At 36.2% G+C, this 24,773-nt stretch overlaps 10 protein-coding genes and 11 long non-coding RNA genes across 21 annotated transcripts; 8 read left to right on the top strand and 13 right to left on the bottom strand.

The window, feature by feature from the left end:
* Positions 1 to 14: 14 nt before the first annotated feature.
* SPOM_SPNCRNA.7415 lies at positions 15 to 1,136 on the top strand. Its single transcript, NR_196752.1, has one exon. It is a non-coding gene; the product is annotated as a non-coding RNA (long non-coding RNA).
* Positions 246 to 1,534, bottom strand: SPOM_SPNCRNA.7414. Its single transcript, NR_196751.1, has one exon. It is a non-coding gene; the product is annotated as a non-coding RNA (long non-coding RNA).
* On the top strand, positions 1,474 to 3,377 carry tco89 (TORC1 subunit Tco89). Its single transcript, NM_001023222.3, has 2 exons — positions 1,474 to 2,523; positions 2,583 to 3,377. Exons 1-2 carry the CDS (start codon positions 1,776 to 1,778, stop codon positions 3,188 to 3,190), a joined length of 1,356 nt encoding a protein of 451 aa, NP_588232.1. The 5' UTR covers positions 1,474 to 1,775; the 3' UTR covers positions 3,191 to 3,377.
* On the bottom strand, positions 1,834 to 4,408 carry rsm1 (zinc finger C3HC-type containing RNA export factor Rsm1). The gene has a single exon (NM_001023221.3). It carries the CDS (start codon positions 4,275 to 4,277, stop codon positions 3,387 to 3,389), a length of 891 nt encoding a protein of 296 aa, NP_588231.1. The 5' UTR covers positions 4,278 to 4,408; the 3' UTR covers positions 1,834 to 3,386.
* On the top strand, positions 3,384 to 4,641 carry SPOM_SPNCRNA.1204. The gene has a single exon (NR_150064.1). It is a non-coding gene; the product is annotated as a non-coding RNA (long non-coding RNA).
* On the bottom strand, positions 4,574 to 6,067 carry tol1 (3'(2'),5'-bisphosphate nucleotidase/inositol-1,4-bisphosphate 1-phosphatase). Its single transcript, NM_001023220.3, has one exon. It carries the CDS (start codon positions 5,965 to 5,967, stop codon positions 4,906 to 4,908), a length of 1,062 nt encoding a protein of 353 aa, NP_588230.1. The 5' UTR covers positions 5,968 to 6,067; the 3' UTR covers positions 4,574 to 4,905.
* Positions 5,976 to 10,397, bottom strand: SPOM_SPNCRNA.1203. The gene has a single exon (NR_150063.1). It is a non-coding gene; the product is annotated as a non-coding RNA (long non-coding RNA).
* On the bottom strand, positions 6,434 to 8,043 carry tos1. The gene has a single exon (NR_151057.1). It is a non-coding gene; the product is annotated as a non-coding RNA (long non-coding RNA).
* Positions 6,902 to 8,920, top strand: rec7 (meiotic recombination protein Rec7; the record flags this gene model as incomplete). Its single annotated transcript, NM_001023219.2, has 3 exons — positions 6,902 to 7,054; positions 7,112 to 7,225; positions 7,331 to 8,920. 3 exons carry the CDS (start codon positions 6,902 to 6,904, stop codon positions 8,081 to 8,083), a joined length of 1,020 nt encoding a protein of 339 aa, NP_588229.1. The 3' UTR covers positions 8,084 to 8,920.
* On the bottom strand, positions 7,074 to 7,622 carry tos2. The gene has a single exon (NR_150181.1). It is a non-coding gene; the product is annotated as a non-coding RNA (long non-coding RNA).
* On the bottom strand, positions 7,982 to 9,194 carry SPOM_SPNCRNA.132. The gene has a single exon (NR_150192.1). It is a non-coding gene; the product is annotated as a non-coding RNA (long non-coding RNA).
* git3 (G-protein-coupled receptor Git3) lies at positions 9,876 to 13,638 on the top strand. Its single transcript, NM_001023218.3, has one exon. It carries the CDS (start codon positions 11,390 to 11,392, stop codon positions 12,788 to 12,790), a length of 1,401 nt encoding a protein of 466 aa, NP_588228.1. The 5' UTR covers positions 9,876 to 11,389; the 3' UTR covers positions 12,791 to 13,638.
* On the bottom strand, positions 12,105 to 12,311 carry SPOM_SPNCRNA.7413. The gene has a single exon (NR_196750.1). It is a non-coding gene; the product is annotated as a non-coding RNA (long non-coding RNA).
* A 240-nt stretch (positions 13,639 to 13,878) lies between the features above and the next one.
* Positions 13,879 to 17,581, top strand: ssb2 (single-stranded DNA-binding protein Ssb2). The gene is made up of 2 exons (NM_001023217.3): positions 13,879 to 14,182; positions 14,310 to 17,581. Exons 1-2 carry the CDS (start codon positions 14,057 to 14,059, stop codon positions 15,021 to 15,023), a joined length of 840 nt encoding a protein of 279 aa, NP_588227.2. The 5' UTR covers positions 13,879 to 14,056; the 3' UTR covers positions 15,024 to 17,581.
* On the bottom strand, positions 13,987 to 17,905 carry sec1 (SNARE-binding protein Sec1). Its single transcript, NM_001023216.3, has 3 exons — positions 17,737 to 17,905; positions 17,658 to 17,698; positions 13,987 to 17,441 (listed from the first exon to the last, which is right to left on the bottom strand). The coding sequence occupies exons 1-3, from the start codon at positions 17,762 to 17,764 to the stop codon at positions 15,429 to 15,431; spliced, it is 2,082 nt and encodes a 693-aa protein (NP_588226.1). The 5' UTR covers positions 17,765 to 17,905; the 3' UTR covers positions 13,987 to 15,428.
* A 54-nt stretch (positions 17,906 to 17,959) lies between these two features.
* Positions 17,960 to 20,572, bottom strand: sup35 (eRF3-like class 2 translation release factor sup35). The gene is made up of 2 exons (NM_001023215.3): positions 20,389 to 20,572; positions 17,960 to 20,305 (listed from the first exon to the last, which is right to left on the bottom strand). The coding sequence occupies exons 1-2, from the start codon at positions 20,516 to 20,518 to the stop codon at positions 18,447 to 18,449; spliced, it is 1,989 nt and encodes a 662-aa protein (NP_588225.1). The 5' UTR covers positions 20,519 to 20,572; the 3' UTR covers positions 17,960 to 18,446.
* On the top strand, positions 20,355 to 20,576 carry SPOM_SPNCRNA.7412. The gene has a single exon (NR_196749.1). It is a non-coding gene; the product is annotated as a non-coding RNA (long non-coding RNA).
* A 170-nt stretch (positions 20,577 to 20,746) lies between these two features.
* SPOM_SPNCRNA.7411 lies at positions 20,747 to 21,105 on the bottom strand. Its single transcript, NR_196748.1, has one exon. It is a non-coding gene; the product is annotated as a non-coding RNA (long non-coding RNA).
* A 13-nt stretch (positions 21,106 to 21,118) lies between these two features.
* SPOM_SPCC584.03C (GTPase regulator) lies at positions 21,119 to 24,657 on the top strand. Its single transcript, NM_001023214.3, has one exon. It carries the CDS (start codon positions 21,294 to 21,296, stop codon positions 22,947 to 22,949), a length of 1,656 nt encoding a protein of 551 aa, NP_588224.1. The 5' UTR covers positions 21,119 to 21,293; the 3' UTR covers positions 22,950 to 24,657.
* Positions 21,388 to 22,913, bottom strand: SPOM_SPNCRNA.7410. The gene has a single exon (NR_196747.1). It is a non-coding gene; the product is annotated as a non-coding RNA (long non-coding RNA).
* On the bottom strand, positions 23,218 to 23,845 carry cuf2 (Cu metalloregulatory transcription factor Cuf2; the record flags this gene model as incomplete). Its single annotated transcript, NM_001023213.1, has 3 exons — positions 23,218 to 23,626; positions 23,671 to 23,763; positions 23,814 to 23,845. 3 exons carry the CDS (start codon positions 23,843 to 23,845, stop codon positions 23,218 to 23,220), a joined length of 534 nt encoding a protein of 177 aa, NP_588223.1.
* Positions 24,658 to 24,773: the final 116 nt, after the last annotated feature.

Below are 24,773 nucleotides of genomic sequence, written 5' to 3'. Positions count from 1 at the left end.
TGGTAACATTATCACTGTGACTTTTTCAGTCAGCGCCTGAGCCGCGGTAATCATCGGGAATAAAGAAAGAGCAGTTTGTTTGTAGAACGGAAGTGAGAAGTTTTTTTGCAATACCTATTACTAAATTAATGAATTATATGTAGATTTAAAAGAAATCCGGCAATTAATATTCGAAATTAATCAATTTTGACTATGTGAAAATTGTAACATTCGTGACATGTTGGAAGCTTGTACCAAAATTTGATATTTAATTTAACTTTAAAAATGTATTTAATAAAAATAGGCGACAATAAGGAAATTTAACATATTGGCTCAAATTCAAAAACGCAAGAGAAATCTTGCTTTGTTTATATAAATAACTAAATCAACACGACTAATACTTAATACGCATTTCTTAGAAAAACAGATTCAAATTATTTTTTACCTTCCAAAAATGATGAAATAAAAAGAACAGCTAGGTTGAGATCGTCTCAAAGTTCAATAAATGATTTTGCCGCTCGAAGATTTAGATTGTAGCTTTGCCATTTTTTTTAAACCTAAGAGAACTGACAAAAAGGAATATGAAAGTTTCTTTTGTGCAGAAGAACCAAGTAAATGGACATAAGTTTATGGCAGGTTTTATGATATTGAGAACTCGTCGCTTTTGTTCGTAATAGGCAATTAATTTCAAATTAGAAAATAGTATAAAGGATATTCAGTTTGACCCATCAAGTAGAGTAATCCGCTATTAATGGTGTGAAAAAGTAGAAAAATTTGAAAAAAGCGTACATTTTCGAATAGAAACCCATTTACATGCTTACTTAGCACACGCAAAATCCTTAAATTTCTCTTCCCTATATCGAGAGAAGTGAAAATATAGAATAGTGAATGCATCAAACGCAAAGATTTGAAGCCGGTGCAATGTTAAACATATTTGACGGCTAATCGTCACAAAAAAATGACATTGATGACCTCGAATTGCGCAAATTTTGACTTCATATTTAAAACTCGAAACTCATGAATATTAAGCCTAGATAATTTGTTCGCATAATTTCTTCTCAATCCCACAAATTAATTATCCATGTATCGATAGCAATGGAATCAATTGATTTATTAAATTAAAGTAGATATCTTCCCCTCCTCATTTGATTAGAAAAAAATCCTTGAATTTCACATCACATTTACTCGAAAAGTTTTATCATAAACTTGCTGTAGAATTGAAACTGTAACTGCAATTTAAACCAAATAAAACGCTTTTTAAAATAAACAAAAGAGTACCACATGACTAAATTCCTCATCTTCCTTTTACCAACGTTTGTTGTAATATATTACCCATGCCTTTAGTAATGATAAATTGCACTTATTGAGCTAGAAAATAGTGAATTGAAATAAATCTAATATTTTAACAAACGATATCACGCTATAGCCGTTTTATAATATTTGCCATCTTTTGTTCGTTTCACATTGACACACCTCCATCCTCTCTTTCCTTTCACCTATCTTGGCGAACGAATTCTTAACCTGCTAATTTATTCACTTCAGGAGTAGGAATTGACAAGTGAGAAAAATTAATAATTAAATATTTTTTTTAATATCGTTCTTTTACATTATTGATCCATTGTTTTTGTTAGTCATAATTGGGAATTGACTAGCTTTTTATTGGATTCCTCTTCATGTTCATATTTTACTCAATTAATCATTTCAAAGGTTAATTTACAAGCGTTTTGCTTGTATTCGTTTCTTCTTCATTTTCTTTCTAAACAGTTCCCCAAAGAACCCTCATTTAGACGTTTAGTATGGAACGTCCATCCCTGTCGAGAAGAACGTCCTCTTCTACAGTAAGTACAGATGGTGAAGGGGTTTACTCAAGATCTACTAAGGAGCGTAAGCGGAATTTTATTGTAAACAGTAGGCTTAAGCGTGGTGGAGGTCATGTGCGAGTCAACCGTTCAGGTAGATTGGGCAGTGTAACTATGAGACCTTCTGCTTTAACTCGAGCGCATTCTCAAAATCCAAATAGTAGTTTGGTAAACAATTCGTCCGCCGTGTCCCATCTTACTAAACAACGATCTCTCAACGACTTGCATGAACTCAATGGTCCTAAACACGTAGCCAAAAATGGATTAATACCACTAACACAAAGAAAACCAAATTGTGTTTGGGACGATGCTCCAGTTGACAATGATTCTACTGCTGGTAATTTGGATTCGGACAGTGCGCTTCCTACGCCTTCTGTCACTACGAACGAAGCGGCTGATTCTTCAAGAGCCAGCTCTCCTGTCACCAGAGTTGTTGCTGTTCATGATAACAAAAAGAAAATCATTAATTCGAATATTTCAAATGCTCCTCCCTTTAATAATACAGATGTTCAAGCTTCTGCTCGTCCACCCGCTGCCGGTCAAGACGATTCAGCTGCTGATGCTAGTACCACAAAATCGAGCCCAGTACATAATGAAGTTATGGCAGAACCTTTACCTCATTCGAATAATCGCGAAGTCACTCAGGCTACAAATCAGCCAAAATGGCAAATTCATTCGGGCTCGGGTAAGTCTTTAATCGATGTTTCATCAATTCATATTACTCATATATTAACTTACTTTTAGATATTGCTAGTGAACCCCCTACACTCTCTAGAGGAAATTCTTTATCGTTACTTGCAAATCGAAAAGTTCCTTCCACAAATGTAAAAAAGTCGCAGGCTGAACTTTACGACCTTGGCTCTTCCACAAGTAGAACCCAGCAAAAGCTGTTGATTCAACGTGCATCTTCTAAATTTGACATAGTAGAAGATGATATGGATACAAACCCTTCTAAACGGTTTTCGAACCCTCATACAAAGCATATTATGGACTTAGTCCGTACACAATATCGGAATGTTTTGCGTACGCGTGAGTTGATCCCTGAATTCTTAGAGAAAATAAGGTCCTCCTATAGTAACAATCAGAATTTCGACTCTCAAAATGCCTTCAATACTTCTGCGGCAGGTACCGCTGGAACTAGGGAGGAGACAATTAGTAACGGACAAAACGGCATCGTCGCTTCTGCCGAGACTTCGAAGAAAGATGATGGGGTACAATCAGCTTCTCTTAATGCATCCATGAGTGCACGTAGTCATGCTAGACAGCGCTCAATACATGTGCCAAAAACCAGAAAAGACACTGATTATGAATCGATACATCAGAAATTGCTACAATTATGGTCTCAAGGGTAAAATAATTGTACTATAATTTTAATCTCAATCTCTCGCCCTTAGATTCCTATATTAGTATTTTGTCAAAGAAAAACTGTCCCTCAATTATTGTGTTTAAATATTTACTTTTTTTGTTATTTTGATTTCGAATAGTTTTTTGAAAATAAATTATTTGCGTAGCAGTCATTGCTAAAGTCCTAAATACCTGTATGTCCATCTACCGAAGTCCTTGGAGCAAACTAAATGTGTAATCTGTATACTGTGAAACATCCATAGTTTTTGTTGTACTTTGGAATATGGATTCTTTGCACAGAAGTTCAAAAATTTGTTGCCAACCAAGTAAGTCAGTAAAGGGTTGAGGGATTACCCATGGACAGCTTTTTTTATGTTCTTCCAATACGTCGAAATCTTGTCCTTCACTTTGTAAATTCCAAACACCCAAACGTCTGTGACAGTAGTTACACACATACAAACGACCAGGAACTTGCTCACTCCATCCAGTCAATGCGATGCCAAGCAAAACAGCAGCGTCCTCTTTCTCCCAATCAACACGAATTTTATTTGCAACCTTTTCAAGACGTTTTAAGGTCATCTCTTCAGGAAGATGCGTAGATACCAAGCGAGTGGACAGACTGTTAAACCGTCGTCCGACCTGAACCAGTTCGGCAGATACTGATAAATGATAAATGTCTGGAGGAAATTTATGTAGTCTCCATAAGCAATTGTCTTGGTGTTCCTCTTTCAAAGATACTTCCAACCGTTCCTTAGTTTTTTCTGGTAATTCATTAAGCGAATCGTTCTCTGCATCAACTTGCTGTAAAGCAGTTAAATTAATTTTATTCCTACAAACATCGCAAACTAAAATGTTATTGGATTCACAAAGCCACCCATTAAGGCAGCAGTTTATCTCACCAATTTGAGGATCGTTTACATAAGCCCACCGACTTCTATAAGTCAACAATCGTCTCAAAAACTCTTCTCTGCTCCAGGGCTTATATGTGCATTTAGAAGCTTTTAGAGACTTTAAAAGAATATCTTCATTTCTTTCGTCAATTTTGTCTAACTGATCCAAAATTTCATTTGTCTCCATATCGGTAGGAAATGACATTATCACCCGTTCTAAGAGTTAAAAAATTATATTTCTTTTCGAAAAATGTGGTGTCTCAAATATTATCATAGAAAACTTTTATTACATGCCTTTTCCAAACGTTTTCAGCAGGAATCAAGGTAGCGCAAGTCAAAGTACTTAGGAAGGATCTCAAAATACCAATTTGGATCATGAGCTCAATATTCGTTTCATCAAAATTGTTAAAAAGTTTTACCGTTTTAAGAAAACATGTCCATGTTATTAGCCAAACCACACTTGAAGGCATAAATTCCTTGAAATTGATCAACACCACCGTATAGTAAATTTACGAGAATACTAAAAGTAAAATAGTAAGGTAATATGGAAAATAACTATACAATTAACCTATTCATACTGACCTGTGTAACTATACCTGAACAATTAAACATTGCTACTATATAATCCATAATTTAAGGTAAATAAAATATGTCATCCATAAAGACATATAACATGTTGTTAATTGTTTTGATCTAATTAAAAGGAGCTAATCATAAGCTTATGGCAAGTAAATATTTTCAAGATTACATTTTTTGTAGAATCCTCGATAACGCATATGCTAACATGCTGAAAAATCTAAATAAAGCCCTAAAGCTAGAATATTTCGGACAGATTATTGGGCGACCTTTTGAAAGTGAGGGTCTTTAGATGTTACAGCTGCAGTAGCTTCAATTACCTTTTCAAAAATACCTTTGTAGGCGGCTATAACACCGTTATTGTTCTTAAGAGTTCTTCCTACACCAAAGTCCAAAGGTTTGCCAAACATATCAGAAACAACACCACCAGCCTCTTCAACAAGAAGAGAACCACCAGCATGATCCCAAATTTTTTCTTCAAATGTCATTTTGGTTGGTAAACGAAGGTAGATGTCACCATCACCACGAGCAAGACTAGCGTATTTGGCTTGAGAATCCATCTTGGTAGGTCCACGAGTAATCCCTAAGTACTTTGCAATTTCTTCTTGAGTTCCTTGCATTGAATGACCAGCCTCTACTCCTTCGCAAAATTTTGAATCCTTGGTGTTTTGAACATCTTGCATGTGCACTTGAACTGGTTCTAATTTTTCGTTATGGAGAGAATACTGGAAGCAACCATGGTTACGAACAGCGGACATTATGATACCTTTGGGACTTGTCTCGGGCTGATTAAAGTCATATGGAAGATTAGGGCATCCAATGGCACTTACCACAGGTTTTCCATTCTCAATCAAAGCTAAACAAATAGCATACTGGGCACCACGTAGAAATCCTTTAGTTCCATCAATGGGATCCAAAGTCCACATACGACCATTGCGACCACCGTGATATGATCCTTGGTCAATAATGCTCATCATTTCTTCAGCTGACTTGATTTGACCAAGCTCTTTGTATTCAGTAGCATGTTGGATAGTTTCTTGAACTAATTCCCAAACACGAGAGCAGGTTTGGGTGTTTTCTCTCAAAAAGTCGGAATCCTCTTCGCCAACAATTGGATCATTGGGAAATGCATCTTTTAACATAGAGATTACGATAGCTTGAGCACCAAAATCGCCAATAGTCACAGGTGATTTATCATCTTTAGTAAGTGCCCCAGCAGCACTCTTCTCCTTGATAAGTTGATTAAACACTTTTTCGGTCAAATAGCTAGCTCTGCGCACAGCAGCAATAGCTAATTGTTTTTCGGCATCAAAGCTCATGGTAAATAATTTTCTAATGTTATTTATTAATGGAGGTATGATTTTAGCACCAAATTTCCTGTTAACACGGAGTTTGGAAATTTTTGTAAACCTGGGCAGTGGAAGTGCGAAGAATATGAAATCAGCATATACGGTGTTTAATTGACGTTTCCACATTTAACCAAAAATATTGTTCAAATAGAAGAAAGAACTAAAAAATTGTTATGAAACGAGAAAGAGTTTCATTTTTTCTGACTAAAAGACCTTTTTTTTTTGTAAAATCGCAGGTTATGCTAACTTTTATTAAACAATAATGATTATGTAGTTTCTATTGTGAAAAGAGCATGTTAATATTTTAAAACAGGTTTCTCCATGTCCACATTTTAGGTTTTCATTAATTATACAAACGACACTACTAAAGTCTGGGTATTGGCAAAGCAGTTCGCCAACCCTTCCAACCTATGGAGAAAGGATGAAATATAATATTAAGGAAAAAAAATATCATTCTGATGGAAAAAACGCATAATTTAAAAGCAGTGCAAGTCCGTATCTTGCGTTTCCCTTTAACAGGCAAATATGCCTAAAATTTTTATATAAGTGTAGATACCAAGGATGAAATGAAGGCATAAAAATATTTTAAAGGGATTGATTAGTAAAAGAAGAAACTGCTCATAAAATTTCCTTTCTCTCAAAATACTGTTGTTTGAAGAGACTTGAGAAATTAATGAACAATCAGATATTCCTCAATACAGATTGAAGAAATAGTTTCCTTATGGCAAATTACAATCATATGTAATATATTGTGATAACAAGACTTACATTCCATAAAGTCTAGTCGTTTTCAGGTCAACTCATAAATGTAAACAAAAGTAATACACCGTGACGGAACGTACTGCGTTATCAGATAAATGAGGTTCAGTCTAACGCGTCTTCTCATATTCAAACATAAACAAACATGAACATTTTCCCAATTGTTAAGTACTCTGTAGCTGAGGATTCGTATACTACAGATTCCTCCCATATCAACTGGTCACATTATTCAGATGGAGGTTTTACACTCTCATTAACGTCTGGATTGCTTCAAATTCGTCAACACGAAGAATTAATTGTACGCGACATGAAACCATATTGCTAGAAAAATTCAATATTTTTAACAAACAAACAGCAAAGTATAAACTTGTTAGATCTCTGGCACCAATTGATACCGGGAACGAAGGAAAAATGTCTAACTCTGCTTTCACGCGCTCCGTGTATGAATATTCGTGCTTTCACTAATAATGTAAGTAAAACAAAAGCAGATTTATTCAAAATCACATTGAGGCCTCTTTTTTTAAAAAAAAAAATGGAGTGTTGATGAAGCGTATTTTGTTGTTAATAAATTTAGGTGATGAAAAGATTTCAAGTGAAATTCCCATCTGACGTGCATTATATGAAAGCCAAAGTTGAATTTGAGAAGCTAGGCCTGGTGTTCAAAGATGCAAAGTCTTCCTCTGAGAAGAAGCAATTCAATAACTCCCAAAGTCAATCTAATAACTCACAGGAACTTTCGTTGATGAACAATGCATATAACAAGTCATCGGCGCAACAGCCAAATCTTTTATTACAACCGAGTTATATCCCCATGACCCAAACAGCAACAACTGCTGTGAACAATAGCACAAACTATGTCAATCCAGCACCACTGCAGCATGTCATGCCAAATGCTGAAATCTTCTCCAATACACCACCGCTTAAGCGATTCCGCGGGGATGCGGGCATGACCCAAATGCCCCTTCGAAGTGATACATCAATTGAAAGTATTACTGCGTCACAACAACCCACTTGGGATGAAAACGTGGTGATAACTTCATCACCTTTTAATCCCAATCGTAATGCCTACTCTTACGGTGCAAACTCACAATACCCCATTATTGCTGCTACGCCGCTGAACTCTCAGACACAGGCTTCGTGGGTTGCTCAACCGGAGAACCAAGCATACGCAAATTTGATTCCATCACCCCCAACGACTTCACAAATCCTACCAACAGAACTTACTGAAGAGGAAAAGCAATTACGCTCCAAGGTATTATTCTATCTAAAACAAGACAGCTTCATCCAATTATGTCAAAGTTTGGAACGGGTATGGAACAAGATGTAGGAAGACAGACCAATTCAACTTAATCCCAAATTTAAAAAAGTAGTAAAAATGGAACGAAATCAGGATCGGAATGGTTATTTCGACAAAATTGATGTGTGACCACAATTTGGCAACCAAATGAGAAACTTCATTAAGTTCACATTCTTCGAGTACCGTGATAAAACATTTGTTGCAAATTTTGACATTATTTAACGAAAAGTTGGTCGAGATCTCAACTGCATATGATCGTTGCTGAGGATTAGCAAACAGAAACCGCCAACACAACAATGTTGAAATAAATTTCTCTACTTGTTGCATGACTCTTTTCCCTTAGGCTTGTCCATGCAGAGCATTAAAATCAAATTGAGAAGATCCCGTTCCGATCCTTGGGGTGTAAGCCTCCACCACGACACATAATCGGTATCAAAAGACAACTCTGAAAACTTTTTGATGGGGGAATTGCCGCAAGTACAGCATGAATACTAGTGTTAATAATGGGTCAGGTTACAACGGTTAAAATTGAGTTGGTGGTTGGTTTTGATAATTGACTTAACAATCCACGAGAGGAGTTCATGACATTAAGTACGAAAATGGTCAAATAGTTAGTTTAACTTCAAAAATAGACGAACCAAGTGGAGAAAGTAAATGTTCCGAGCACCAAAAAAAAAACATGATATTTTTTAAAGGGATGAAACAGCTAGAACGTTATGAGTGTAAAAAGGATTTTTTTTTTTTTTTTGGGTACTTCCGAGAGAGACAACAGTCTACAAAGCTTCACAATGATTTCAATGTCCGTGAAGTAAACCTTAAAATGTCGAATCGACTTTGAAGGGTTGCATGCGAATTATCAAATAATGTTTAAAAGTGTTGTCAATGGAAAATGAATCCCGTTTCCCATTTCACTTAATCTAGCTTATCTGCCTAATCGGCACTTAAGGTAGATGGAAACCAGAGAATATTCTTTTTTCCTCAAAACAAAAACGCCCCCGCTAGTAAACCTAAAGACAATACCGACTAACGATATTGTGATTTTCACTTGGTGGAATTGGCGGAAATGTTTTCAAAGATATGAAGGCATAACCGGATCAAACGGTTTCGACAATGCTAATAGAATTCTCTTCACGTGGACGAACCGGTTTCCAAGGAGAATAAAGACATAATAATAAAATTTAACACTCCTTGTTTTATTTCGACAATATTTATTGGTCTGGTCCGAATTGTTCATTTTGGTAACTACAACATTACTCCCTATTTTTAAGCACGTTTTCATTACCCCTAATTGAAACTTGATTCTATCAACTTTCAATTTACCGGGGCTCGTTTTATTATTCTATTCTCACCATCATTCGATTTTCGCTTCATTTCTGTTGAGGGACTGCTTCCTAGATTGGTGTTTAACGCTTATCGCAACGCATGGAGTTGCATTTCATCCATTTTCTTTTGAAAATAAAGTGTGACCTCTTCTTGTGCCTAATATTGACTTGACTTTAAACACTGTAAAAATAAACGCTGTTTTTTAAAACCATCAATAACTTTAAATCATCGGTTCCTTTTTTTCTTTTATAACGAGGACTTTCTCATTAACGCACTCTGAAATGATTCTTTTCACCCTGATTTTTTTTATGCGATTGTATTTGCTCCTCACGATATACTATACTAATCACTATCGTACTTAAAAAATAGGCCGATCGTCCGAACCTCGTTTGTCTGTGCAAAAACAACTCTCGTCATTCTTACACAAAAATTTCGTTTACAGCGATACTACAAATTTTTTTCATAAGTTATAATGGTTGGTGGTAGCACATCTAGGAGTGTGAAAGCATCGCCGATATTGTGTTAGTGCGACAAGGCTCATCAAGGGATTAGGGAAATTTTTTCTTCAATAGTCTTGCTAGAAAATTACTCGGAATTTGAATCGTTGTCGATATTTTTTTTTCTGAAATTACAATTGTTCATTGTCTCTGCGTAGGTGCAAATTTCTGATTTGCTCTACAGCTTGTGATCTTAAATCTACTTAGTCAATCGACTCTGTACTATTGACGCCTGGGCCCCCTCACATAATTCAATTGCGATCTTTTTTTTTATTCTTCTTCTGTGGACTTAAGGTGCGGAGACTTTGGTTTATTTGTCTCCTCTTGTGTTTCTGTCAAGCCCGTGTGCTTGCATATTTTTTCAGAAAAATCCCGCATTGGTACTTAACTACTGTACTTGCTATAACACCTTATCCATTAGTCGTTGAGGTATATTTGTGCATATTCACTACACACTCATACACAACAGCAAAGGCGGCAACTCTCCGCCATCATTACTTATAATCAAGCCAACTCCATCAGCCAACCCAAACCACGGCGCCTTCAATTGATTTGTCTTTTCCTTAATTATCGGTAAATTTCACCGATTTGATTTAGTACCGCTTTATTCACTGTACGGCGTTAATTGCAAGCCATACCGCCTCCGATTTCCCTATTCTTCAATATCCTTAAGAAGGTTCGCCACGCTATTAAGAGCCTTGCAAAACGTGCATAAGTGGCTTTGAGCTCTAAGTGACTTCACTAGTGCTTTCTTTATAAGCACAATACATCGTTGGTTGTTCACGTCAATTGCGCTTTTCTTCTTGCCAAGAGTGTCGAGACGGGACTGCGCTTTATTAATAATCGTCGGCACCGTTTTGCGTCCGGCTTTCCTGGTTGCATTCGTTTATCACTTTTGAGCTGCTTCGTCGGCCACGATTAAAGGAAAAAGCAGTAGATTTACTATTTCAACTTTTACCTTTAACAGTTTAATCGTGTGTCTACAACTTTCGAAAGAATAGTTGAGTTAATTGAAAAGTAAAGACGAGAAGCTTGTTTTTGGAAAAAAGAAAACAGAAACAAAAATAAAAGTACGGGAATTCAAATTCATATTCGAAACAAACTCGTTTAGTTTAGAGAGCTCCTTCTATATTGCCAGTTTGCTAAGTTTTTTACATCAACTTGAAGAGACTGTTTATATTCGCGAACGAAGCAATTTATAGAAAATCGAGGGTCAGATATGCAATCTTGGGTAATTGGATATACGAGATATACTATTTTTTGCACTTCTTAAGGGTAATAGGACTGATTACCCAAGTGGCTGAAAATTCTGTTTTGCTTTCTTGTTTGTCTATTTGAACATTTCTGAAGTCATAGATTTGTCTTTGGAGTATTCCTTTTTTTTTTGTCTTTTTTTTTGTTTTTCGTTCTGATATTGCTTTTCTTGTTTTTTACTTTCTCACCTCCTCTCCTCTCTTTTTTTTTCCTGTCTTCTTGAAGAGAAGTTTAAACTTTGTAATAAGGAACAAGGTTGCTCATGCTTCATTTAGATTATACGTTTAATGTTTCCGATGCCACGAGTACGAGTTCCATCATCATTGTCTCTCGCAGAGAGTTAGCTAACCTGAGAATCATGGTCATTATAGCTTCAGCCATATCTATCGTTTTCAGCTTAATTGCTATCTTCTGGCGATGGTCTCGTCGGCGAACAATACGTGAACAATTTCATATCGCTCTTTTTTCTGTATTGTTTATTCGTTCCATTGTGCAAATGATTCATCCATGTCTAGCATTAAGCGATCCTTTTTTTTGGGCTCCAAAACATCGATGCTTTACAATTGGATTTTTTCTTTTGGTACTTGTTCGGATGACTGATTATTGGATTTTTATCAACATATTGCATAATGCTCTTTTGGTGCTTTTCCCCCATGTTGATACTGAACGAAGGGGTCTATATCGTTTTCGGCATACTGTGTTTACACTGTCATTTGTAATTCCTTTAACTATTGGCGGACTTGCTTTTACCAATAAAAGAAATACATTTGTCAATTTACAAACCCGATGCTACCTTCCCTATACCCCTGTACGATTCATGTTTGGTTTGAATTGGTCATTTGATTATGCGCTAAGTATTGCAATTATTGCTTTACAAACTTGCATGTTCATCTCGATCAGAAGGAAAATCAAACGTTTCAAGAAATACTCACATCAACAAACAAATGTGTTTGATACTTTAAATGTCATTGATTCGTATCCTACCGCTCCGGATCAAGTAGCTCTTCCACCATTTCCCGACACCAACAGTACTTTAACATATACTCCATCTAATTCTCAATCCATTTACTCCTCGCAGTCTCAACCTTCTCCCTATTCGAGACCGTTACTATCCTCTGTGCATCCTAATTTGCCTCCTGGTTCGCAGTCTACTCCTGCTAATCTAAATCAATCAGGAATACATTTCGAACAGGATTTTAGGGATAGTCCAAATCGCACAAATGGCCTTGAAGATCACACGAGTTTTAAACTCAGTAGTCCATTGACTAGTGACGAAGATGGTGCTTCTAGTGTTTTGGCTGCATATGGAAATGATATGCAAGATGATCCCCTCCTTAAACAACGGAAACGCATTTTAAGTCAGTCTAAGTTTTTGTTTGCTTATCCTGCAATTTTTATCTTTATGTGGATTCTCCCTCAAATACAGATTATCGTTATACTTGCCCAACCGTTGCACTGCTCTGGTTCATGCAAACGATTCGCATTTGTTGCAGTCTTTGCAGACAACTTCGTTGCCATCTTTATTGCCTTGTCAGATTTTATTTGGATTTGTTATCGTGGCTACACGTATTTGAAGGAAAGAGATTCGAGTAAAAGTTATTGGGATCAAATAAAGGAGTTGACTTTAAAATGGTGGCGGGGTAAATTTGGTGAGGAAAAATAGAAGGATTTGTTCTTTTTATTTTTGTTTATGGTGAAGTCTCACAAGCTCCTCTTCTTGTATTATAATTTCTTTTTATGACGATTTTATTATCACTTTACTTCTTAAAATTTTCTCATAGCCTTTGCATTCATATGTCTTCCTTTTTTGTTAAAGCCATCCAGTGAATGACAATGGAATGTGAATGGAAACAACTGTGGTAAACCAACTAATATTTTAATATCTCCCATTTTTGCATCACCTCTAATATATGTCATACTTTAATTTTCGCTTCCCAGAATTTATTTCGAAGTATTAAATTTTGGCACTACTTAACTTGGCAAAAGGCTCGGATTGGAAGATGGTTTAAAGCTTGGCTGCTTCAAATTGATAAGGCCGCTCACAATTATCGATGTATATATATGTACTGTGTCTATGACAGTTTTCTATTCATCTCGGGGAATTCATTTTTGGAACGCTTAGTCGCCTAAACAATTCTTCCTTATATAGAATGTTTATGTTCAGCTTTACCAACTATCATTCACTCGTTTTCATTTTTCAGATGCTCTTACATTTTACTGCTTGCATTAAGCATCTGTCTTCAAAACTATATTCAAAATTTATGTCCCCAATACTATATTTCCTCAATACATAAAATGGATGGATTGTGCATAGCAATACGTTTATGTTCTTATTTTGTATATGTCGATGTGCGAATAGTCATTCACCATTAGCTATTCTTTTGTTGTGGATAAATCGCTTTTCTTCCTATACGATTTGTAAAATTGCGTCGGACATTTGTTCCATGCCTTCTTGTTACATATGAATGTGTTAATGTTTACAAATTTAATAATGTATTTTTTAGTTTTTCTTTACATTTGGTAAAGCAGAATGGTAGCACAGTATCTGATTGCTTTAAGCGTTTTAAGTCAATTGAGCATCCCGTGATTAGTAGGTTTTTGTATTGAAAACTATACGGTTATAGAGAAAAAAAGTAGATGTAAGATGGTTTTCTAAATAAAACAGTTAATTTTATTACATTGTAGTATATAAGCACGCTTGCTTGATTTTATTCTTTTCGGTACACCACCGCGAAACGCGACTCGTAACTTGTACTAAACACACCACTGAAAAGTAGACTACTCGTGGAATCAGCTGTAACTTTATATTCAATTATTTAAAAATCACTCTCTAAAAGATCGCAGATATATTTTTAAGTGGTTGATTTGCTTTTTCATCGCTCTTTAATTCACCCTAACAAACTTTCATAATTTGAGATAATACGTGCTCATGGCTTATGATGCTTTTGGCAAGCCGGGCTATGGTCCCGACTTCAATAGCGCTTTTTCTCCAGGAATGGGAGGAGGCGCTGGATTTAATGAATATGATCAATCGAGCCAGCCCAGCGTCGATAGAGTAAGTGGGATAAAATACTAAAACTATTGTTTGAATAACCGCAAGGTGATACTTTTTGGTTGATAGTTTTGTACTAGCACTGACCTTATTCATAAAAATATCTAATACTAATTTTTCCAATGTTTAGCAACAAGGAGCTGGAAATAAATTACGTCCTGTTACCATTAAGCAAATTCTCAATGCCTCTCAAGTTCACGCTGATGCAGAATTCAAGATAGATGGCGTTGAAGTCGGACAGGTTACTTTTGTAGGAGTTTTACGGAACATTCACGCTCAAACTACAAACACAACATATCAAATAGAAGATGGAACAGGAATGATTGAAGTAAGGCATTGGGAACACATTGATGCGCTATCTGAACTTGCTACAGACACCTATGTTCGTGTGTATGGAAACATCAAAATATTTTCTGGAAAAATTTACATTGCTTCTCAATACATCCGTACAATTAAAGACCATAATGAAGTCCATTTTCATTTCCTTGAAGCAATTGCTGTACACCTACATTTCACTCAGAAAGCAAATGCTGTGAACGGAGCCAACGCTCCAGGCTACGGAACTTCCAACGCACTAGGCTACAATAACATTTCTTCAAATGGTGCTGCCAACTCTCTGGAACAAAAACTAGCTGAATATTCACTAACCCCCGCACAAATGACCGTTATGCAAGCTATCCATAGTGCACCAGAGACGAATGAAGGTGTTCACGTTAGACAACTTGCTCAAAGCGTGGGTCCCGGTATAGACCTTACGGCGGTTACTGATTTTCTTCAACAAGAAGGAATCATCTACACAACAATTGATGAAAATCATTTTAAAAGTGTTTTACAAGACCAATAACGCTTTTTATGATTTTGAAATAATGATTTTGGTATTGCGTTTCGAGGTTAAAGCTTTTGCTTCGTCCATTAACTGTTCATTAAATTCATTTGATTGTTTGGGAACAAGAACCATAATTATACCCCAAATGAACACGTTGAATTATATAACAGCAGACTAAAATGGGATTCACTGCATAGATATTAGTTTTTTGGGCAAGGAATTCCTTTTTTTGAGATTGAACTCGCTCTTTCATTAATAATATGAATAGTCATTACATTTTTAACTCAAAACAAAATTCTAGTTGAATACCTAGTTAGCTTATTGGGATTATAGGGCCATTTTTTGAAATGCTTAGAAAAGCCAGTATTAAAACTGGTAATTATACATTCTCACATGGTGCAATGAAGCAAAAGGCACTTAAATCTAGAAAACACCAAAACGCTTCTTTTTCTTTTTATCACTGGTTCCGTAAGTGGGTACTTTTTCTTTAGATTTGTCTTTGTCTTTCTTTGAGCTCATCATTAGCTTTCCTAGCTTATGTGACTTTCCTTTACTTTTCTTTTCATCTTTATGAATTGAAACAGCGTCGGAAGATGATGTATTTTCATATCTAGTCGAAGGTACATCAATGTTTGGCTGTTCTTGTATTCTATTAGGACTAGGGCGAGCCTCTAAGCATGGTATATGCCTGGGTTTATCTTCAGGAAATTTTAATGCCTCTCTTGGTTGTTGGAACTTTGAGAAAAAGTCCAACCATTCATTTGGAGAATAACATACTGTACTCCCAATATAAATGTCTTTGTTATATTTATCGGAAAGTTCATAACAGGTTCGTAATTCACTGAAAGTAGTGCCTCCCGCAACAAAAACGAGCATTTTTTCTCGCGGTAATTTGGAAGCCATTGAACGAGATCGAGTCCAAGATGGTCGGGAACTACGTAGAGAGGTCTGTTCCATACTTACTTCTGTCTGGGGAGTGGTATTTCGGACGTACGGAAAAAGCTCTGGATCCAACTTATCTTGGATAAGATTTTCCAAGACTACCTTTAAAGTGGGAACATATCTTGAAAGTTCATAAACATCTTCACCTGCGGGAAGAGAATTTGCAACCTCTTTTCTCTTGCTGCTTTGATCAGTCAAGTTTTTAATCACCCTTGTTCCAAGCTGCTCTAGGTTTTGAAATATTTGTTCTCGAGAGGTTGATAGATTGCTATGACGGAAAAGTCGAAATAGGTCCTGCAAAATGATTCCATCACGATATATAATGTATAAAAGAAGAAGGCGAATTTTGGTACTCTCTTCTGCATTACCTTCATCCAATAGGGGTAGCAGTTCAGAAAGTACACTTCGGGGGACTTTGCCTTCAACGTTGCTGCCAGTAGAAAGGTCTTGTTCAATAGCACCGATCAAGTTTAATTGCTGTTTTTCAAAAATATTCATGCATTCCTGAGCCATTGTTAGATGTAATGAATATTGATCTCTGAGCTCTTGAAAATCGGATAAACCCGCCAACATACTACGCATGTCATTCAGGGACGTGGCACGTTCTTTATCAAGAAACAGAGTATTGTCGATGCAAAATTGATTGAAATCTTTCATCAGCTTTTCAATAGCATCTCTCATGTGCATATGTCGAATGGTCGTGTAAACTAAATCATCATCATCCAATTTACCAGTACGTTTCTCAGTACCTTGAGGACCCAAAATTTCATAAGGATATTGTTCATTCTTAATAGGTAAAAGATCATGAATCATAGCTTGATACGTAAACTCGTGTAAGAAAGGAGCTGCAGTGTCTAATGATCGATCGACAATTAGACAAGTAGATTTTGAGGCGGCTTCATGGTATCCCGGGTGTTTAGAACAGTATTCTTCAACAATTTCACTTAGTTGATTTGCTAAAATGAAGGACATCGTTTTGGATGCATGTGGGGCATTTTTTGGATAATAACAACGAATGTTGGGGGAGATGCCAAGGCTGACGCAAACTGAAAAAATTCCATGCGCAACCTTGGAAAGCTCTTGACGAATGATTGCAGCGTTAGATGGATGGTAAAGGCGTAGTCCGGAAAAGGAATCATGTACTTGAAAATATCTTGATTCAAGACTAGTGAAATCCAAATAGGCGACTTGGACTGTACGAATTTTTGAGGCAATCCTAGACGTTCGTAATTTATTGATTAGTGGCTCCTTCACCATGTCTAGGAATACGATATGTATTCCTGGATACCTTTTATCATATTCTTCGTCTTTCAGAATGCAATCAACTAATTTTTCCTCTGAATGAAGTATATACAACGCTTCGAATGACGAATTGGGGGTACGCGGATTCTCCAAAATTTCGACAGCGGCAATTTTCTCCTCTAAAAGGCTGTGAATAGTGATAAAATGGTTAATAATGTCCGCTGTTTTGGTATCCACGATTAGAACTTTCCACTATTTATCTGTTAGGCACAAACCAAAAGCCAAAGATGTGAAACTGAACGGCTCCAAATTAGAAATAGGCCAATTTTGATAGTTTAAAAAAAATATGTCGGAGGAAATAATATGCTGCATATTCACAAATTCAATTCCATTTAAACAATATCCAAATCAAAATTCCCAGTAAACATTTCAGTGCACGTTATAAGTTTCACGGGTTCCATCTCTTACCTTCGTAGCACATTCTACTGAATTAATTTTGCTAAGAAACACTTATTTGTTAGTAATACACCAGCACAAATAACCATACATTCTTTTTGGAGCTCCAGCAGTGTCATCTCAAAACGTCAATGTCCCGTATTCCTAAACGGAATAGCAAAAACTATACCTTTCAACACTTCAATGCTTACTCTTAAAACCAAGCAACGTCAAAAGAGTACGTGAAATTCGGATACGGTACAGAAATGCTGGTGGAATGTAAACGGTAGAATGATCGGATTACTGTAAATATGATCCACCTCGGTATTTATTCGGTAAGATTTGGTGTAGTAGCACAATAAATTTCAGTATATCTAGTGATTTAAATAAACTATTATTTTACAATATTATGAAGATTTCAAGTGTAGTTTTAATCATTAATATGGATTGTAAAAAAACAACAACTTATTATCACATTTCACCCTTCCATAGCTGCAAAGTGCAACTGCTTATTTACTATTTGCTGACCTACTCCTCGCATTGAATTCTGTACGAAAAAAGTAAATAATTTCAAAGTGAATAGGGTGTAAAGGAGTGAATGTCCATTATTCTTCATATATACAACCCATCGCATTGAAATTAGGCATAGTAATACGCGTATATAACGATTAGATATACATCTTCTACCATACCGCTAGTCCACCAACTAAAAAATAAGCAAATCCCATTTTGTCCTAGTTGGATTATATACAGTAGAACCATAAAGTGTCATACATTTGCATAGAAACAAATCCCGAGCACGAGAAAATTGCCGAAATTACCCTAATCCAAAATTTTTACGACTTTGCCAACTGCAACCGTAGTACCCTGATCACGCAAAGTGAAACGGCCCATATACTGATAGTCCTCAAACCTTTCCATACAAACCGGAGTTTGTGTTTCCAACTCTGCAATAATTTTCATACCCTTGGTAGCAAACATGGGGGGTTTCTTGCTTTTGCGGTTTGTTTTGTCAAGTTTATGGAGCAACTTGGCAAATGAAACTTCCTCGACAGCGGTATGAATGTGCATTACACAAGAATAACCAGTTGTCAAAATTGAAGGCAACTCAAGGATCGCAATTTGTGCAATGAAACGAGTAGTAGCATGAACTGGGTTTTTAGTGGATGTTAAAACATAACCAGTTTGGACATCCGAATCGTCACCACGGACACGGAGACGAACTTGGTCACCGCAAATAGAAGAAGAGATTTCTTCATCAGCTTCATCATATATGGCTGTAACTTCAAGGGTTTGATTAATTGGCATAACCAATACGTTTGAATTTTTCTTAATCGAACCAGCCTCAATCTTTCCTTCTAAGATGGTACCCAAATCTTTATACTTGGAGGCAATAGGCATGATGAATGGAGCATTCACTTTGCGTTCCAAATGAGTCATAGAATCCAAGTATTCTAGCAAAGATGGACCTTGATACCACGGGCAAACCGAACTGTCAACACGATCCTTAACGTTTTGACCAGTGTAAGCAGAAACGGGCATATATTTAACATCAGTCTTTGAGTTGTATCCAGCGACACGACGCAAAAACATGCTGAGCTTATCGACACATTCCTTATAACGCTCCTCCGACCACTGAACGCTAGGTTCGTCCATTTTATTAATAACGACAACTAGATGATTGATGCCTTGTGTACGAGCCAATACGGCATGTTCACGAGTTTGACCACCGCGCTCAAAACCAGCTTCAAACTCACCACGACGCGCTGAAATGACTAAAACACCAATATCAGCTTGAGAAGCACCATTAATCATGTTTGTAACGTAACCTTTATGACCCGGAGCATCCAACAAGCTAAAGCGACGGTGTTCGGTTTCAAAGTAAGCACGACCAACTTCAACGGTTTTACCTTTTTCACGTTCTTCAGAAGTGCTGTCCAAAGCCCAAGAAAGATACCAACTTTCTTTACCAGCTTCTTTAGCTTCTCTCTCTATTTTCTCCATAGTACGCTTGTCAACCATACCAGTCAAGAAAAGAATATTACCACCCAGGGTAGACTTTCCTGCATCAACATGACCTATAAAAACAATATTGACATGTTCCTTTCCATACATATCCTTCAAAAGCTCTTGATCAACCTCATTTTGTAAATCGGTGGCATCCTCAGTGACAGTGGCGGGTTCAGCTGCCTCAGCAGCTTTCTTAAGAGCCGCTGCTGGAGCAGAGGGTGTTTTTGCTAGTTCAGCATCAGCAGATTTTGTAGGAGTTTCCTGGGGAGGAGGAGCAGCGGTCTCCTTCTTTGTTGACTCAGAGGTAACCTTGGGTGCAGGGGTCTCTGTTTTGCTTTGTGCAGCAGGTGCTGCTGGTTTGGTAGTTGTAGGAGCTTTTGTTCCACCAAGGCTGATGCTAATGGGCTTTGTAGACTTAGGAGCAGAGGTGTTTCCACCCAGGGACAAAACCTTTCCTTTGGGAATTGCTGGTTTAGGAGGCACAAAACTCTTCTTTTTAGAAAAATCAGGGACACGGCTTTTATCTTCATCAACAGTGTTTCCTGTTGGCTTTTGGTAGTATTGCTGATAACTCTTCGTAGGATGTGGCGAGTTGCTGTTTTGTCCTTGGCCTGTATATTGGGCATAAGGATAACCACCAGCAATATTGTTCACAGGTACAAATCCGGGGCCTAGCAAGAAGTTAATAATTTTTTTACTTAAAACAAGCAATCATCTCAAGACATATGGATGGTGTTCTAATTAAAAAACGTACGTTGGAAAGAAGGAATGAAGGGAGCAGCTTTAGGCGTAAACGTAGGTGCCTTTGCAGACATCGACAGTTTAGAAGTCTGCTTGGCGAGTTGCTCATCCTGTTCACCGTTATTTGGCTGATTACTAGCCATTTTTTGCCTTTATTAAAATATGTGGTAAAGGGACGGTGATGTTGAAGAGAATTTACACCACAGTATACACTGTGTATTCTTTTATAATATAATATTACGAGTACTTACGATGATATTATTAGCATCCTTTATATAAGCTTGTGCTATAGTAATTCAGTTAAGTTCATAAAATATTATATTTGAGTTTAATTTTACATTTGGTTGTAAAATCGGAAGCAACTGAATTGTAAATTGGTCATTTTCTCGCTTTTTTCTTCAGTAATACGCTATTATTGTCTTAAACAGGTAAAATATATTGACTTGCCTTGGGAGATAAAAAACAGAAACTTCGGTGGGCTTAATACCAAACACAACATTTATTAGCTATTGGGTTGAACAATTAATCAAAAGTTTTTAAATCTATTGGTTAATTAGTCTCCATTGTCACCAATAATCACTGCAAGGATTTTGTCATGGAAGAAACGATGAATCAGCGTTACAGCTTCAAAATATATACCAAGCAAGTTCCAAAAGATTCAATATGTAAATCCATTATATAATTATTCACTTTAGGATTTCCTTATACAAAATTCTATAGGCGTGTTTGGATATTAAACTTCTATCCTCCACATATCACTATGACTTAGCGCAAGTTCTATTTGGTTCTCAATTTACTACGCTTCTTTTTATTTCGTTATTAATTTGTTGTTAAAAGGAATAAATACAATTTGAATGACCATTATTTATTTGTTTAGCCTTGTTTTCTCTTGTGTTTTTTAAAGCCGCCTTTTTAGAAATGGATGAATTACTTAATGTAGCTTCTCATGCTGCGACATTTGCTACGAACTTCGCGTTGAAACATAGTATATCATTTGCAGGAAAATTAGCTGTTCAGCAAGTTAGCAGCTATATTAAACGTGCCTCTGCAGATGATCAAAGTGAATTGGAGTCTGTGAAAACTCAACTGCTTGAAATGATTCGAGTTGTGACGCCTGCTATCGAACTAATTGAAATAATGTCAGTCGGTGAAAATGAAAATTTTAAGAGTACTAAGCAATTAGTGGATTCTTTGCACGCTGACATCGAACAATTCACCAAGCATGTTTTAAGCGCCGCTCATTCGGAATTTCCGCCTTCCTCAGAAAAAGAAACTTTGCAGAAGAACGTTGATACGTCTATTCTTCGTGAAATGAAAACTTTACTTCTCAAAATTAATGATGCAGTTCCTCTCTTAAATCTGTCCATCACTACTTCTGGTGCTTCTATTTCATCTTCTCTTCCAAAATCTACTTCATTTTCCCAACTTCTACGAGCTAATTCATACATATATAGGGCGAATGTTGCATTTACTGGAAATGAACCTTTACAAGTTGGCCCCACATTTTTCCTGCGAACTTATAAAATTATAGATAACCACGCCAAGTCTGGTTATATAAGCAATGATTTAGTCATGTGGAAAGAAGAGATGCCTGTTTGTATCGCCAAAATGTTTCGCATGCCTCCTCAACGGTTGAAGTCCAAGGATACGGTTCTAGCCTATGCTTTATCTTTAAAACAATCTTTTGATGATGATCGTTACCATGATGAAGATGAGACTCCTGTCACCAAAACCATTTCACTAAATGATGTGCGCACGCTTTTTTTTAGTTTGTCCGGTAAACTTCTTCGGTTAGATGATGTACAAACTCCCGTATTATTACTCAAGTATGCAGATGATGAAACAGAGTATTCTTCAAATACAGCACCTTCGAACTGGATAGCTTTAGAAGCACTTCCTTTGGTATCAATACCTAATGAATCATTAGACGAATCTGATGAACTTGCAGAATCTCTTAGTGATTCTGAAGCTGCTAGGCTACAGCTTTTAGGCATCAAAAAACAAGAATCCGTTGCAAAGAAAAAGTCTTCCTTTCCATCGACTATAAAAGATCAACCTAATTTAACTTTACTGGAGTATTTGATTAGATTATGCGCGCTCGAAAGTACTACCCAAGAATCAGTTTTACAATTACCTGACGAACAAATTGCATTGTATCTTAAAGATTATCAAGGAAGAGAGAGGCCCCGAGATCCGGCTTCATATAATGCCTTAGAAAATCGAAGTGAACTAAGCGCCAGTCCAGGTTCAGTATCCTCCTCCAGACATTCTGGAATTTTTGCGACACCAACGTTTCTGTCACCATGGAATATTAAAAACATACCTCTTGTTACCCCTGAAGTTTCAACACGTCAAACGAAAAATGTTGATGAAGAGGATTCAGCTTTATTGATGGCTAGCCCTTCTGTCCGGAAGTCCAATTTACTTCCTCAGGAGGACCTCATTTCAAAGGATTCTGTGATTAAATTAAAAGAAAACCCTTCTGTTATTCCTCATTCCGAGCCTGAATCATCGTCGAAAGTTATCAACTGCCAGGCTAAATTAAATGTGGAAAAAGAAAAGAAAAACCCGTGAAAACTTTATCAGAGTAATATTGACGCTATTCAATACACAACTATTCTAAATTTCACTTCCCATGGGAAATCCTTGAAATGGTGTTTGATCCCCAGTAAATTTGAATACATAGATTTCTCTAATGTTATATGCACCTTTTTAGACGACCAAAACATTCAAATTACTTCATCTTTTTATGATTGAATACTTTATGTGAGAGTACTTATACATATGATATGACAATAACCTTCATTTGTCGCTATTTGGAATAATAACGAAAGTTGTGAATTCAAGGGATTCCGGATATATCGTCTTTGGAATGTAAGTACTTTGCGAAATTGAAAATATCGGCCTCTTGGTTTATGGTAAAAGAATCGTTTTCTTTTTCATTCAATTGACTTGCATCAATGCGATTAGAAGCATCTGTTAGTGAAAGAGGTTTCCTATATCCTAATATATCTTCACTGATGGGTAGTGTTCTTCCTAAATCGAAGGTGTAGGCTTGACTTGCAGGATTTAAAGAAGAATTCATAATATCTTTGTCGGTTGAAAACAAAAAAAGGCTAGCCAATATTGGGTTTTTCTGAGTGAAATTTAATAACTCCTGATACTCATTGGCGAAGGGTAGAAAAGGCTGCAAATGACAAACGCATTTTAAATTACTCTTAAGTTGTTGTTTTATGGCTCTGCATTTTTTGCTGAATTTCAAGTTAATATTTTTTTTCTGATCAATGTGACATACCATAGTAACGGCCTTCCTCTAGTTCGAACTTCTATCAGTGCCCTTTCTTGATGCTGGCAGGATGAGCCTCGATGACCTCGAAGGCATACAACACTAGAGTAAGTGTTAAAAATTTTATCTTATAACCATACAAAAAGTCTTACCAAGCATAATTCTTACCGTCAATAATGATCATGATTGAAGGTATTTGTGATTAAGGGAAAAGAAGACAAGTAGGATTCGAGTAAATAAGCTAGTCGAGGAACGTTTTAAATAAATTCCTCTTATACGTTCTCTTCCTTTAGGTTGATAAATTGTAAATGACAGCTTTTTCCCAAATTCCTTTTTCCTCGTCTCTGCTTTAGCTTTCTGATCCAGAAGAATTGCACAACGGATATTAATAGAAGACAAGACGAACAGCTAAGTGTTTTAAAATAATATACTTTACTTTTAAATATTTCCAATGTTTGTTGTTTGTCAAAAGTTTGAGTGCTGGCATAAATTATTTATAAGCTCTAGCTATGGACATTTGTTTACATATTATGGGATAAACAAATACATCAACTTATTGACACTAACCAACAATAACATACAAAATAGGAAGGTATTAAATCACTATGTTCAATGTTTTTGAGCACAATTTCGTAGAAAAGATAATTTTGATTTAATGAGTGTGCAAACTGATCAAATTGTGATTTTTCCTCGAGGCGATTTCATTCTATGTTTTTATGATTGCGTCAATTCTCTAAGCAGTTTTGCGATTTTCTGCACTCTAAACTTGTTAAATAACTTTTGTTTGCAAAAGGTACCAGATGCTATAAAGACTGGATTTTGTTAATATACTACTTTATATTATAACATATATGATTTTCAGATTACAAAACAGCTTAAAAGTTTGCAACCTAAAGACATAATAACTTTTTTATTGATTGCTCATTTATTTTAATTGATTATTATTTTTCAGGGTTATATCGAGTTACTTTGTTTTAATGTCAGGTTTAAAAAAATAATTAAATGAAAGTAAATGTAAAATGAGGTAGGCTTGTCAGACCCTTCAAATTTTTTTAAAAAAAATTGAAATATTTCTTTCAGAAAGGTATGATTAAACTCACAATTTTTTTCGA

This window comes from Schizosaccharomyces pombe (assembly GCF_000002945.2).
Source record: "Schizosaccharomyces pombe strain 972h- genome assembly, chromosome: III".
In the NCBI taxonomy this organism is placed as follows: Eukaryota; Fungi; Ascomycota; class Schizosaccharomycetes; order Schizosaccharomycetales; family Schizosaccharomycetaceae; genus Schizosaccharomyces; species Schizosaccharomyces pombe.
This window is presented reverse-complemented; position numbering and strand designations above follow the sequence as displayed.

Excerpts from the sequence above, each read along its gene's own strand:
- tco89 (NM_001023222.3), top strand. The coding sequence starts at position 1,776 with ATGGAACGTCCATCCCTGTCGAGAAGAACGTCCTCTTCTACAGTAAGT. Across the intron at positions 2,524-2,582 it reads GCAAATTCATTCGGGCTCGG|ATATTGCTAGTGAACCCCCT; the intron begins GTAAGTCTTTAA and ends ACTTACTTTTAG.
- rsm1 (NM_001023221.3), bottom strand. The coding sequence starts at position 4,277 with ATGTCATTTCCTACCGATATGGAGACAAATGAAATTTTGGATCAGTTA.
- tol1 (NM_001023220.3), bottom strand. The coding sequence starts at position 5,967 with ATGAGCTTTGATGCCGAAAAACAATTAGCTATTGCTGCTGTGCGCAGA.
- git3 (NM_001023218.3), top strand. The coding sequence starts at position 11,390 with ATGCTTCATTTAGATTATACGTTTAATGTTTCCGATGCCACGAGTACG.
- ssb2 (NM_001023217.3), top strand. The coding sequence starts at position 14,057 with ATGGCTTATGATGCTTTTGGCAAGCCGGGCTATGGTCCCGACTTCAAT. Across the intron at positions 14,183-14,309 it reads GCCAGCCCAGCGTCGATAGA|CAACAAGGAGCTGGAAATAA; the intron begins GTAAGTGGGATA and ends TCCAATGTTTAG.
- sec1 (NM_001023216.3), bottom strand. The coding sequence starts at position 17,764 with ATGACACTGCTGGAGCTCCAAAAAGAAT. Across the intron at positions 17,699-17,736 it reads GCTGGAGCTCCAAAAAGAAT|TGTTTCTTAGCAAAATTAAT; the intron begins GTATGGTTATTT and ends CTAACAAATAAG. Across the intron at positions 17,442-17,657 it reads CAGTAGAATGTGCTACGAAG|TGGAAAGTTCTAATCGTGGA; the intron begins GTAAGAGATGGA and ends ACAGATAAATAG.
- sup35 (NM_001023215.3), bottom strand. The coding sequence starts at position 20,518 with ATGGCTAGTAATCAGCCAAATAACGGTGAACAGGATGAGCAACTCGCC. Across the intron at positions 20,306-20,388 it reads CTTCATTCCTTCTTTCCAAC|GCCCCGGATTTGTACCTGTG; the intron begins GTACGTTTTTTA and ends ACTTCTTGCTAG.
- SPOM_SPCC584.03C (NM_001023214.3), top strand. The coding sequence starts at position 21,294 with ATGGATGAATTACTTAATGTAGCTTCTCATGCTGCGACATTTGCTACG.